Raw genomic sequence first — 13,038 nt, forward strand, 5'->3', positions numbered from 1 at the left:
AGCTGCCTCTGGAAGCATTTCTTCTGTTTCACCTACACAAACACAGGAAGTTGTGTCAGAGGAGCCCACAGCAGAGAGAACGCTTCCAGGGCCAGCCAAAGGCAGCTTGCTCTCCTTATTGACACTGCCAGTAGCCCACAGAAATGATGGAGGACCGCTGAAGGGGAGGAGGGAAGGACAACAGTGCTATCAGACCATGCAGGCACGTCTAGGTTGTTATGGTTGTCAACAGGACCGGAGAATTTTGCACCCCCTCTTGGTGGCCCTTCCTGGAGGATTCACAATCTGAGTTTGCACTTGAGGTAATGGAGGGTGAAGTGACTTGCCCAAGATTAGATAAAGAGGTGGAGGACTGGAAAGAGTGACATGACACCTGAGCAAGACAGGCACCAAGAAAGGAGACTGCAACAGGAAACCAGAGATGCAAGGGCACTGCAGATTTCTTGGCAGTGCTGTTCCCATGTCTGTTGAGACAAGTGTACAGGTTTATGTGCTTGGTTTTGTATTTAATGTTTGCTTGATAGTTTTGACTGTGTAGGTAATTTAACTGCTGAGATTTGTAGATAAAAGTAAATAAATGTATCTCCTATAAGTAAGACAGCAAGAGAACTGCATGCCTCAGATACCACTGCAACAGTTTTTCTGAAGAAATTTAGGAAGGAGCTAGTCTTCTGAATCATTAAATAAGAAGCTTTCTTTATTATTATTACTATATCAGTACAGCATCATTCAAAATCACTCATGATTACAAGGTCCAGGTTCAAGCAGCTGGCATCTCTTACTGCCGTACCCTGAGAGCTATAGTATGGGGCTCATTTTCAAAGCAGACTTACAAAGTTCCATAGGTTGAACTAAATTTTTTTGGAATATAAGAATAGTATTATAAGTCTAAGTGCTTTGAAAATATGACTGTGTCTAAAGTTTATCTCTTAAATTGGTAAAGATGAGATTAGTGGCAGAAGCAGCATTGGAAGATGGGTCTCTGAATAAGTTTGGGACAGCAGTGGAATTGGAAGAACGGTCTCACAGAGGTCAGAAGCTCGGTTTAATGATGCCTCTGGTTAGAATGGTTCTATCCCCCATCTATCTCAGTACCCTTTCCGTTGTGTCATGAGACCTAGTTCACCCTGATCAAAGCACATGTGCCTCTTTCAGCTTCTGGTAGTGCTCTGGCCGGTACTGAAGCAGGTAGGTGGTCATTTTGCCTGGAACCTTTTTCACACCGGTCACCCCTGTGGAAAGAAGATGGTATTGAAAGTTTGTTGCTGGTTCCCTGCATAAGAAAAGTCCCCAGCAGAGTGTCAGAGCCTTTCAACCAGCCTAGGAATTTAACCTGCAAAGGTTATACGTCCACACACAACAAAAATCCTGAGAGGAGAGATTGAAACCAATAACAAAAACATTTCTCAAATCTAAATGACTCAAAAAGCACCATTTTAAGTCTGAGGAAGCTGTAGTCCTTTCAGCTCATAGCTAAGGGCCCGGTTTACTAAGGTATGCTAGCGTTTTTAGCGTGTGCTAGGGACACCCATATATTCCTATGGGTGTCTCTAGTGTTAGCGTACGCTAAAAACGTTAGCATGTCTACAGCGCAGCTTAGTAAACAGGGCCCCTAGTCTGATTCTGAACTGGAATTTGAACAAATGTGATATCACTTTTGGGGATTTGCAAGGACATTTTTAGTACTACCCCCATTTTCACAAGACTTTAAAGCTGTGCATAAACCATGAATGCAATCACCACACTTAACACTTTCTAGGCATGGTCTTTTGAGTAACACCAGTGATCACATTTTAGTAATGGCGCAAGTGCTATGGACATAAGAGCAGTTTCTGTAAGCGACTGGCTTATGTTGGTTATACTGATGGTCTTAAAAAATTAGTTATACTGTTGATATTTTCAGTACAGTGCATTTTGAGTGTTTTTGTTATTGGATGTATACTTCCAGGCATTTCTCTCTTCCTGTGGCTCTTAACTTCTACAGGTATACCACAGAGCTTTCCAAACTGCCTAGCTCTCTAGCCTGCATATATACTCCTCTGTGTATTCTGCTCTACCAGGGTTCTCGCCAGGACAGATACACCAAAGGGCATTCTGCCTTGCCCGGGATCCTCACCTGCCCAGATACACATCAGGATTGCTGCCCTACCTGGGACTGCTCACTTAAAACTAGTTGTTAATCTTTTATAGCTTATTAAATTTGCTATACCGCTTTTGTTGCAAGCAAATTAAAGCGGTTTCAATTAAAACCAATAAAATACAATTACAATAAGAAAAACAGGAAAGAACGCCAATTTATGATAGGAAAGAACTAGCCCCCGCCCCCATGGTGTACCTTAAATGTGTCTTCCCCTATAGAGTGTGCCAGCAGTGGTATTACTACTACTACATATCATTTCTATAGTGCTACCAGTCAGTGTAGCAATTTTAATATGCATCCTGCCTATGCACAACAGGAAGTTACATCGGGGGGGGGGGGGGGGGGGAGAGAGAACTGGACACGGCAGAGAGAAGAGTCTGGGGCAAACTGCAGGCACTAAGTACTTGATCTGAGACCTCCATTTAAATAGAAAGATAGAGTTACTTAAAAAGTAGATCATGATGACTTTATGGTTCATCTATTCTGATCAATTTACTTGCTGTTAAATGATACAGATCCATTTAGGGGGAATTCATCAAGCAGTGTTAGGGCCTTAACGTGTTTAAATACTAAGAAACCCATAGGTATAAAATGGGCTTCTTAGCATTTAGCATGCATTAATTCCCTAATGCTGGCTAATGAATTCCCCCACCCCACAATAGTCTCTGGCTTTGCTTTCACAACTAGGGATCCTCTGTGCTTATTACAATCTCTCTCAAACTCTGTTACTGGTTTTGTCTCTACCACGTTCCTTGTTCCAAGTTTCCACTGCTCTTTCCTTGAAGACATATTTTCTGATGTTGTTCCTGAGTCTACCCTCTTGGATCCTCATACTGACATCTTTTAGTGCTTTTTTTTTTTCTCTGCAAGAGATTTGTTTCTTGTACATTATTTGTACTTTTGTTGTATTTTAATGTTTCCTATCCCTACTGTGTCACCTCTCCTCTGGGGTATAAAACCTTGCGTCATTTTTGGTTGCCTTTCTCTGGACCATCTTTATTTTCCTATGTCCTTCCAGAGGTAAACTTTCAGAATTGGACACAGTAGTCTAGATGAATTCTAACCAACCCCATCATCTCCTTTTTCTGCTAGTTATGCCTCACCCAGTGCAATCTAACATCTAACTTTTCAAAATGGCGGCGCCCAGCCCCTTACCTGGTACATTCTGGGATGCATTAGGCAGGGCTAAGCACCATATGAAGTTCATTTTGCACAGGGCAGGCTCCCCACACTCACCACTCTGCAATGCTCCTTCTAAACTGCATAGGAGGGGGGGGGGGGGGGTTGTTTGTTTTTTTTACCTACATTCATACCTTTTGGAGTGATATAGTGTTTTCAAATGTGAGGATAGTTGGAACCTACTTGTTTCTCGCTATTGAAACCACGTTATTACTGCACCACCCCAACTGGCAGGAATGCAGATGGAGGACACCTACTCAGTTTAGAGGGAACATTGCCCCCAGGGTCTCATATTCAGAGCATCAGTGACAAAACCTGGGGTTAAAATCAAGGCCCAGGCAGATACAAATGATTCCCCTGAACTTCCGAAGTGATTGAGAGTCAGTGACAGAGTCATGGATTAGAAATGAGGCATAGGGAGGGAGATCAAGTGACACCGGTCACACACAGAGAAAAGCAGAGCCAAGAATTACTACTACTACTTATCATTTCTATAGTGCTACAAGGCATATGCAGCGCTGTACACCATACACAGAAAGACAGTCCCTGCTAGAAACTCACCTAACTGTACACAGAAGTGGTTGATCCTTTCCAGGGCTTCAGGTACTTCCTCTGCTGTGGCCACAACCTTCTCCACCTCCCCAACAGCAAAGCCGAAATCAGCTTCATCAAGGTCCACATGAAGCCCCTCTCTGGGCATCACATAGCTCCTTCTATCTGTTACATATGAGGCAAATGCCTGCAGCCCTAATTCTGCCACCAGTGCTTCCATGCCCTCACTGAGTGGCATGCATCCCAGCAGTTCCCCCACAGCTGCTATGATCTCTTTCTCCTGTGTCAGCTCTTGGTACTGGGTGACCGGATTGCTGGATCTACCACTTTCATGCGGGGAGAAGGGGAGTTTGAGCTCCCAGGATCCTTGACGATTACGAAGCCAGTGGTCACATAGGGTGAGGCGCAGGTCCACTGTGTCATAGTAGGTGTCACGGAAAAGGAGTTGGCCCTGCAGTGTAGCTCCCAGGGCCTGCAGCACATCCTCCACATCTGATTTGTAGGTGAACTTTCGCTCCACCTCAAGGACAGCGGGGCTTGTTGCCATCACTGATGCTGCAGAGAGGTGAGATAAGATGCCATTGTGAAAGAGATAGGGAGAATAAGAGCTATTTCTCTCCCTCCTGTATCTCCTCCTCCCATATATCTCAGTCACCTCATTATCTTTCTCTCTATGGTTACTACTAATAGACATTTATATACAAGGTGTATATGGTGTGCTTCTGTCATCCCATCTGTTTCTGTTGCGATGTGTTGCCATTAAAACCCTTTGTTAAATTATCCTATGATAAATAAGGAAGGGTGTAGCCAAGAATGTAGTAAGCTGGTGGTGAGTTGTGTCCCTCTGTCTTCTTGCAGACACTTCAGTGCACCCTGCAGAGTAGGATTAAGAACAGGCAAACTAGGCATATGCCTGAATACTTAAGGGTTCCTTTCAAATGTGCTAATTCAATGGTTTCAAATGCAGAAGTTTGCCCTGGTTAATTCAGCAACCTGGCAGGAAGAAGAATATGGGAGGCCTGTCTGTTATCCTCCCCACCCCCTGTGCAACGTTTTCCAGTGAGCAGTGCTTCTTAGCTGCTGCTTCCTCAGTTCTCAGAATCAGGCAGAGCGTGTAAGTTTTATGAATTTGTATTAAGAAGGGTGCCCAAAAAAAACGGTTGTTTACCTACAGCCCCTGAAAGGGTTAATCCTGCCCTGGCTGTCACCCTGTTGTCTTTCTTGATCTCCTGGCCCAGGGACCAGCCTCCGTGGATGTTATTTGCTCTGGGACTGGCCTGGATTACAACAGTTGCAGCACAAGGCAGCAATAAAATCAAGACATTAACAGAACAGCCCAATTGTATCTATATTCAAAACACGAGGGCTACGCTGTATTCTTTTCCCTCACTGAACTCCATGTCCCTCCCCCATCTCCTGCGTAAGGAGAAAAACAAACAAACACATACCGTATGCTAGTCATTCCTCTTTGAACGTGGACAGTTTGTGCAGGTCTGAGTGAGCCTGGATTTTGGACTACAACTCCCAGCATGCTGATGAACACATTGACCGATCCTCTGACTGCAATAACAGGACCGCTCAGAACAACAAACAGTTGAACACTAAAGATCCCTGAGTACCACTAACAAAATATGTTCCCTCAAACATTGTATTTAATCCCACTGGTGCTATATCCGTTGGTCAAGTATTCTGGGGGTTGTAGTTTTTCCTTGCCCCTCTTTAAGGCTCTGTTGGTGCTGCTAGGCCCGGATAAACTCAGTTGCTGTGCAGAGCACAGCTTCTCAACCCAGACCTCGGGACACTCCTTAAAACCTGACTGACTGGGAGTGTCCCGAGGACTGGGTTGAGAACCTCTGCAGCTCTGCTCTGCACTGATGTTGAATACAATGTAGTGCATGCAAATTTATCCACCCATTTTCATTGTGGGTATCCTGTAAACCTAACTGGCTAGGTCCTGAGAGTTGAGAGAACCTCTGCTGTAGAGCAACCAAACAGGCTGATCCTGGTCCAGGAATGAGGATGCAATTGCAACCCTTAAGGCTGCAATTGCAACCCTTAAGGCTGCCAACTGGATCCAGATTCACAGGACAGGTTTGATCCAGTCCTGAGTTTACCCCATTGCAAGAAGGGACTTGTAGTTCTGATTTTCCTCATTGCATGCCCTAAGAAAAGAAAGAGTACAAGTTCCAGCATGCACTGGGGTAAACCCAGGACTGTATCAACCCTGTCCTGCGAATCTGGATCCAGTTGACAACCTTATGCTAACTGCAGTTTTTGTTATAGATTGACAGAGGCGCCCCTTTGCTGTTATTAATGTCTGGTGACATGAGAGAGTAGTGTTCTTAAACCACAGATCAACTTACAGAGGAAGGGCACTTAATGGCTGATGCATAGAACTCCGGTGCTGTAAGGAACAGCGCCAGCTAATTTACAAGTCAGATATACTGACCAATACAAACAGCATGCAAATTATATTCATGCTGTTAGTGTTGTGCATTGGTCGGTAAAGGGGTCTGAGCAGTGGCGATCCTAGCCGGCATGACACCCGGGGCGGATCGCCGATGCGCCCCCCCCCGGGTGCAGCACGCCCCCCCCGGGTGCATGCTGCTGGGGGGGGGGGGGTGCCGCGGCGCGCGCCTGTCAGCTGAGTTCGCTGACTTCGCTAACTTCGCTGCAGCTCCCTCTGCCCCGGCCGGAACAGGAAGTAACCTGTTCCGGGGCAGAGGGAGCTGCAGCGAAGTCAGCGAACTCAGCTGACAGGCGCGCGCCGTGGCACCCCCCCAGCGGCATGCACCCGGGGCGGACCGCCCCCACCCCCCCCCCTTGGTACGCCACTGGGTCTGAGCATTCCTGGCGCATGCTCACAAGAGCTGTGTGGTAGGCACAGCTCTTGTGTGTATGTCCAGGGATGTTTGCCCCCCCCCCCCGACACCCAGTTTCCTGGAGCAGCTCCCTGGTGGTCCAGTGGACCCCCCAACCCCCACCTAACAAAAAATCCCTGGCGATGCAGTGGACCCCTCCTGACCCCCCCCCCCCCCACCTAAAATATCCATGGTGGTCCAGAAGACCCTTTCCAACCCCCTCCCCTACACTTAAAAAAAATCTCTGTGTGGTCCATATGGGGCATGGTAAGCTTTGTGCATCAGGCATTTAGTACTTCCTAGCTACTGTCCAAATTAAGTTTTATGACAATTTATTAAAATGTTGCCAGTCACAGTCTAAAAAAAAATAAGACTTTGGTTGGAAACTTATCCTGTTCCATTTGGGATATTTTATACCAGCCTTGGTTTTCAATTTACATTTGTGGTGCTCTGTGGTATTTGTAGTTCTTGATGGTGCCCATGGAAATTAGTGCTGCCTGTCCCATAATTTACAATGCCTAAAATATCCCTATGGAAATTGGGGAATCTGGCAGCTGTGGTATATCCATATCCAGCTGGACAAGTTCCTGGAAGAAAAGTCTATAGCCTGTTATTGAGATGGACATGGGGGAAGCCACTGCTTGCCCTGGGATTGGTAGCGTGGAATGGTGCTACTAATTGTGTTTCTGCCAGGTACTTGTGACCTGGATTGGCCACTACTAGAAGCAGGATACTGGGCTGGATGCACCACTGGTCTGACCCAGTATGGCTGTTCTTATGTTTCTGTGTTTTGCAGGAACCTTCTCTGGTATTTTCAGATCCAGTGTAGTCCCTGATTCTGCCCATCTAAATCCATGCTGCCAGACCTGGCAAGTCTCCCATATTCAGTGGGAGACTCCGCTTTGACAGGTCATCTCCCGCACTCCTGCAAAAGAAGAAAATTCTCTCACTCAGCCAGTGCCACCATCACACCACCGCTACTTCTCTGCTTCTCCCGACAAGAAACAGTGGCAAAACAGCAAGAAGTAGGCACGGGACCACAGCCTTCAGGTATGTGCTGTCAACTCTGCTGGTCCCGTCTCCTCTGATATCAACTCCCTATTCCAGGGCAGGGAACTGGCAGAACCGATGGTGCATGCCTGAAGCCTGCAGCCCCATTCCTGCTTCTTGTTGTTTTTTGCCACTGCTGTGTAGGATTTCCTGGTGGAGGGTCGTCTAGCAGCTAGTAAGACGTCTGTGACTTCTGGGGAAATGTGGAAAGGGGCTAATGTTAGCCTTTCAACATCCATGCTGCCAGGGCCAGTGTACTGAGGTTGGGGTGTAGCATTGCCCCTTGGTGTTGTGTGATGAGATCCAGTCGGCGTGGCAGGCACATTTATTTATTTGTTGCATTTGTATCCCACATTTTTCCACCTATTTGCAGGCTCAATATGGCTTACATTATGCCGCAATGATGATCACCATTAACGGGATGATAATACAAAGGAGTGGTACAATCAAGATACATGAAAATATCACTTAAATTAGATATGAAAGGTAAAAATCATGTGATGGCAGCATCGCTGCCAGACGTTGTTAAGAAAGAGAACCACACTTGTCTGGGACAGTATGGTGTGATGAGAATGACGGTGGCCTTGTCCTGGATGATTTCCAGTTTCCACTACAAGTGTGACAGGTAAGGGAGATAGGGACCCGAGTCTCCCACTCCATAGTGCACTGCACTGACCACTACACTACTCCAGGACCTGCATGCTGCTGTAATAGACCTGACTTTAACATCTGAGGCTGTCATAGAGGCTGGTAAATCCAAGAAGACAGGAGGAGCCTCCACGGAAAGTCAAAGCAAAACAGCAAAAGTAGAGGCTGGCAAATGCGCAAACCAATAGGGAGATAATATCAAAAACCAGTTTATTCAGAATATTCATATTAAGGACCCGACACGGTCTGTGTTTCGGCGCCAAAGCACCTGCCTCAGGGGTCACAATCAACTTTCTACAAAAAAAACAGGACAAATTAAAAACATAATATTAAGAGATTTCAAATAAAATATATCCGCCTTAATAAAATATGTAGCCAAACATATACGGACATTCATAATAGTATTGGCGCCGAAACACGGACCGTGTCGGGTCCTTGATATGAATATTCTGAATAAACTGGTTTTTGATATTATCTCCCTATTGGTTTGCGCATTTGTCAGCCTCTACTTTTGCTATAGAGGCTGGTAAGTCATATTTTTATTCACATTTTGGGGGGTGGAAGGGGGTCAATGACCATTTGGGGGGGTCACCCTTGATTCCCTCCAGTGGTCATTTAGGGAACCTTCTTTGCCTTATTCATTCTGAAAACAGGTCTAGACCAAAACGTCTTAGTTTTAGTTCTGTTTTGTTCCATTATGGCTGTAAAACGTCCGTTAGGCACACCCTAATCCCGCCTTTGAAATGCCCCCCAACACATCTCCTTGTGACGGACACACTGCAGATTATTGCATAGATAAACGTCTGCAAAATAGGTTTCAAAAATACCAATTTGGCCATTTTTAGAAGAAAAACATTCAAATTGTGCTTTACGACACTTTTTGGATGTTTTTCTCTTTTGAAAATGAGCTCAAGACTCTCTTATGCAACGTTGCACCTGCTCTAAGGCACCTCACTAAACAATAAAACCTTCTACTAAAATTCCAGAAAGCAGCACTGTTACATGAAGCATGTTTGTGCTTCAATTGTGTAAAGTTATCCATGGTCCTCTTGACTGATAATTTGAAAGAAAGGTAAATCCAGATTTTTGATGCTCTGCTACTGATCACTTTAAATTTTCTGGGATTTACTCAGTGCATTTTTTTCTAGCAAAACAAATGCCAGTACTCAAATGCCAGGCTATCCTTCAGTGGTGGGGTGATCACTAAGGCGCCCACCCCACAATAGCCAGGCCCCCTGCAACCAGACACAGAATCTATCACAAGGTAGAATTGGTGTGTAGAACCCGAACTCTTTCATTGAAAACTTGGGGACCATGTGTCAATTTTAGCAAACAATGGAAAAGTACCCCCTAAAAAAAACAACCCTGGATTACTAATTATCCTCAACTTTTGACCAATTCTTTAAAAAAAAGGATAAAAACAGCAAGTGCATAGTTTTGGCCACTCAGCCATTCTGCAAACATCTAACTGGTGGCACCTTTGCCCTTGCCTAAATCCTAACAAATTTTAGGATACTGTTGCTTCTCTTAGGGGGGTCTTTTATTAAATCGTAGCAGCGTTTTTAGCTTGTGGTAGAAATCAGCTAGCGGTAAACGCCAACACACTCATCCTATATAATAATTCTCACCTCCAACAGGATGTGCCTGGGACCGTGCCTGCCGGAAGTGGTCTGCTAGGCAGGCACGCACTGATCTCAATGACATCAGTGAAAGACAATTTGGCAAAGCAAAACAATCTGAGTGCTGGCCATTAGGACACAGGGTTGATAGGAGAGTTTTAAAAGACTGAAGGAACCCAAAAGTGTTAAATGGGGGGAGGGGGGAGTTCTGAACACTGAAAGACATGAACATTTGGGAAAGGAAAACAATCTGAATGCTGGCCATTAGGACACAGGGTAGATAGGAGAGTTTTAAAAGACTGAAGGAAACAAAAGTGTTAAACTGGAGAAGGGGGGGGGGGGAGTTGTGAATGACTGAAAGACATGCAAATTTGGGACAGGAAAACAATCTCAATGCTGGCCATTAGCATATAGGGTTGATAGGAGAGTTTTAAAAGACTGAAGGAACCAAAGTGTTCGGGGGGGGGGGGGGGGGGGCAAGTTCTGAATGAATGAAAGAAATGAAAATTTACGAGAGGAACACAATCTGAATGTCGGGCATTTGTACACAGGGCAGATAGGACACTTTTTTTAAAAAATGAAGGCCGTGAAAGTATTACATCTTGGGGGAGGGGTGAGGAGGAAAGTGGTGGTTATCCGGATACTGAGTGTTAGGGCCATGGGGGTACATAGACTTTTGAAAGCCTTAAGGAACCCAAAGTGAGGGAAGGAGGAAAAGGAGGGGAGGGAATGGGGTGAGGGGCATTAGGAACAGGGGAGGGGGCCCTGTCACACACTCTCATTCTCACACACACACTGTCACACAGACAGTCTCACTCTGTCACACTCCCGCACATTCACTCTCGCTCTCTCTCAAACATACACACTCCCAGGAAAACCTTGCTAGTGCCCGTTTCATTCGTTCCAGAAACGGGCCTTTTTTACTAGTAGGAATATAATGGGCATCTTGGTGTTTACCGCCGGCTGATTTCTACCATGAGCTAAAAATGCTACAGCGGCTTAGTAAAAGACCCCCTTGATGGAACTCGGAAATCCAAGATGGCTGCACCTAGCTAAGTTGCTGTGAGCCTCGTTTTCCGTGCTCTACTAAAATGCCTAAACGAAGAGGGAGAACAACGAGCAGAACTTCCCTGTTACCCCCCCCTCCTTACCTGGTCCGATGGATCGTTTTTTGAGGCCACAGGGAGTTACTTCAGACGGCGGAATGCAGCCAGTAGGGAACGCCGGCAATTTGGAGATTTCGGCTTCTCCTGGCTATGAAGTCACCTTGAGCCCCGCTGCGCCCACCCCTCCTCCCCAGCCGATCGGTGCAAGTTCTTTCCTTATTGAATCAACGGGGTCCACTCCGGAAGGTGGTAGGGGCCCAGAGGAACGCCGATTGGAAGCTTCATTTACATCTCAGGTTGGAACGGAGGGCAGTTTGCCCATGGAATCGCCGCGGATCGAGGGAGGAGGACCTGAGGGACTGGGTTAGACTTGTGAGCGGTTTTCTGAAAGGTTTGAATTACCTAAAGAGTTAGTAACTAAACCGAAAGAAGTGACATTAGACGCATTATGGGACTTAGTTTCTAATTGGGACAAACCTTCCTAAAACAGACTAATGAAGTATTGCCAAAAGTAAAATCCTTGGAAATTGATTTACAAAAAAAAGATGAGCAGCTTAAAGAGTTAAATGATAAAGTGGATAAATGGATCAAAGAATTGTGAAGATTGAAACAATACAACCTACTATAACGAAAGATTTGACAAACCTCAGACTGAAAACTGAAATTTTTGACAATTATACTAAAAGTTATAATCTGAGATTTGTTAATTTTCCTAGACTACAGAATGTTGCTCCCCTTGAGATGCTGAAACGCTATATGCGTGAAATTTTGATGATACCTGAGTCGAATTTACCACCATTAACTATGGCATATTATATTCCTGGGAAAGATTTGAACCAACTTGATAATCCGATTGATGTCTCTCTTTTGCTTCAGACTTCTGACTCTGAATTAGCAACTGCCGCCACGTTAGTGGCGACAGTTGCATTATTACCGGATAAGAATTGGATCTTTCGTTTATTTTTCCGAAATAAAGATAAGCATTTTTTTGGGCTTTAAAATATTATTATTTCCTGATGTCTCTAAAGAGACTAGAAGACGGAGGAAACAATTCTTGCTCCTTAGGCCTGAAGTTTTGCACTTGGGGGGAACCTTTTTTTAAGGTACCCCTGCAAGTGCATAATAAGGCTTAGGGAGAAGAAATATGTTTTCACAGAACCAGCTCACGTGTCGGCACTTATTGCCTCGGTAAAAGTGGATAAGCATTAAATTATAAGATAACTCCACATAGCAAGGTTTGCACTATCAGTCATATATTTCCTTTTGTTATACTCCCTTAGACTTCCTAATCTTGGATTTCGAATTTATGGACTTGAGTATGGGTTACCTTGAAAATGTATATTGTTTTTTTATATATATTTTCTTAATTTTCCTTAGTAGTTATATAACTGCCTTATTTTGCATACTTTCTTAAGCAAGATGTTTCTTGTAATAAAATGGATAAATGAATAAATATTAAAATTAAAAAAAAAGACCCCCTTGATGAATGGATTTTCTTTGAAAATTTAATTTCCTATAAATAAATGAATATGTGCTCCCTCTGAAATTCCTCAAAGTAGATTCTGAGAAAGAATTGGAGTAAGCGGCCTTTTACTGAACTGTGTTAAGCGCTAACATGTGCTTAACATGCCATAAATGGCTTAGGGGCCCTTTTACAAAGGTGCGTAAGGGCTTACATGCATGCAGTGTGCATCAAGTCAGCATTATCACCCGGCTAGCGTGTGCACCTGGCGGTAATTCCGAGTTTGGTGCATGTCGAAAACATGTGGTAGAAAATATTCTATTTTCTACCACGGGGGGCCGTTCCCGGTGGTAATCAGCAGGTGTGTCCTGGACGTTTACCACGCAGATAAGCATGAGCAATGGTTTTCATTTTGCCGCAT

General features: G+C 44.8%; 1 protein-coding gene across 2 annotated transcripts; it reads right to left on the reverse strand.

Moving 5' to 3' along the window:
• Positions 1-560: 560 nt before the first annotated feature.
• LOC115474853 (thiamine-triphosphatase-like) lies at positions 561-5,651 on the reverse strand. Of its 2 annotated transcripts, XR_003942920.1 has the most exons (4): positions 5,320-5,651; positions 3,881-4,426; positions 1,078-1,232; positions 561-1,042 (listed from the first exon to the last, which is right to left on the reverse strand). XR_003942920.1 is itself a non-coding variant. In XM_030210548.1 (3 exons), exons 2-3 carry the CDS (start codon positions 4,416-4,418, stop codon positions 1,132-1,134), a joined length of 639 nt encoding a protein of 212 aa, XP_030066408.1. In that variant the 5' UTR covers positions 4,419-4,426; positions 5,320-5,651; the 3' UTR covers positions 561-1,131. The 2 variants fall into 2 exon arrangements, 1 of the variants encoding a protein (XP_030066408.1); XM_030210548.1 differs by having other exon boundaries at positions 561-1,232.
• Positions 5,652-13,038: the final 7,387 nt, after the last annotated feature.

The sequence above is a fragment of the Microcaecilia unicolor genome, chromosome 7, assembly GCF_901765095.1.
Source record: "Microcaecilia unicolor chromosome 7, aMicUni1.1, whole genome shotgun sequence".
Taxonomy (NCBI): Eukaryota; Metazoa; Chordata; class Amphibia; order Gymnophiona; family Siphonopidae; genus Microcaecilia; species Microcaecilia unicolor.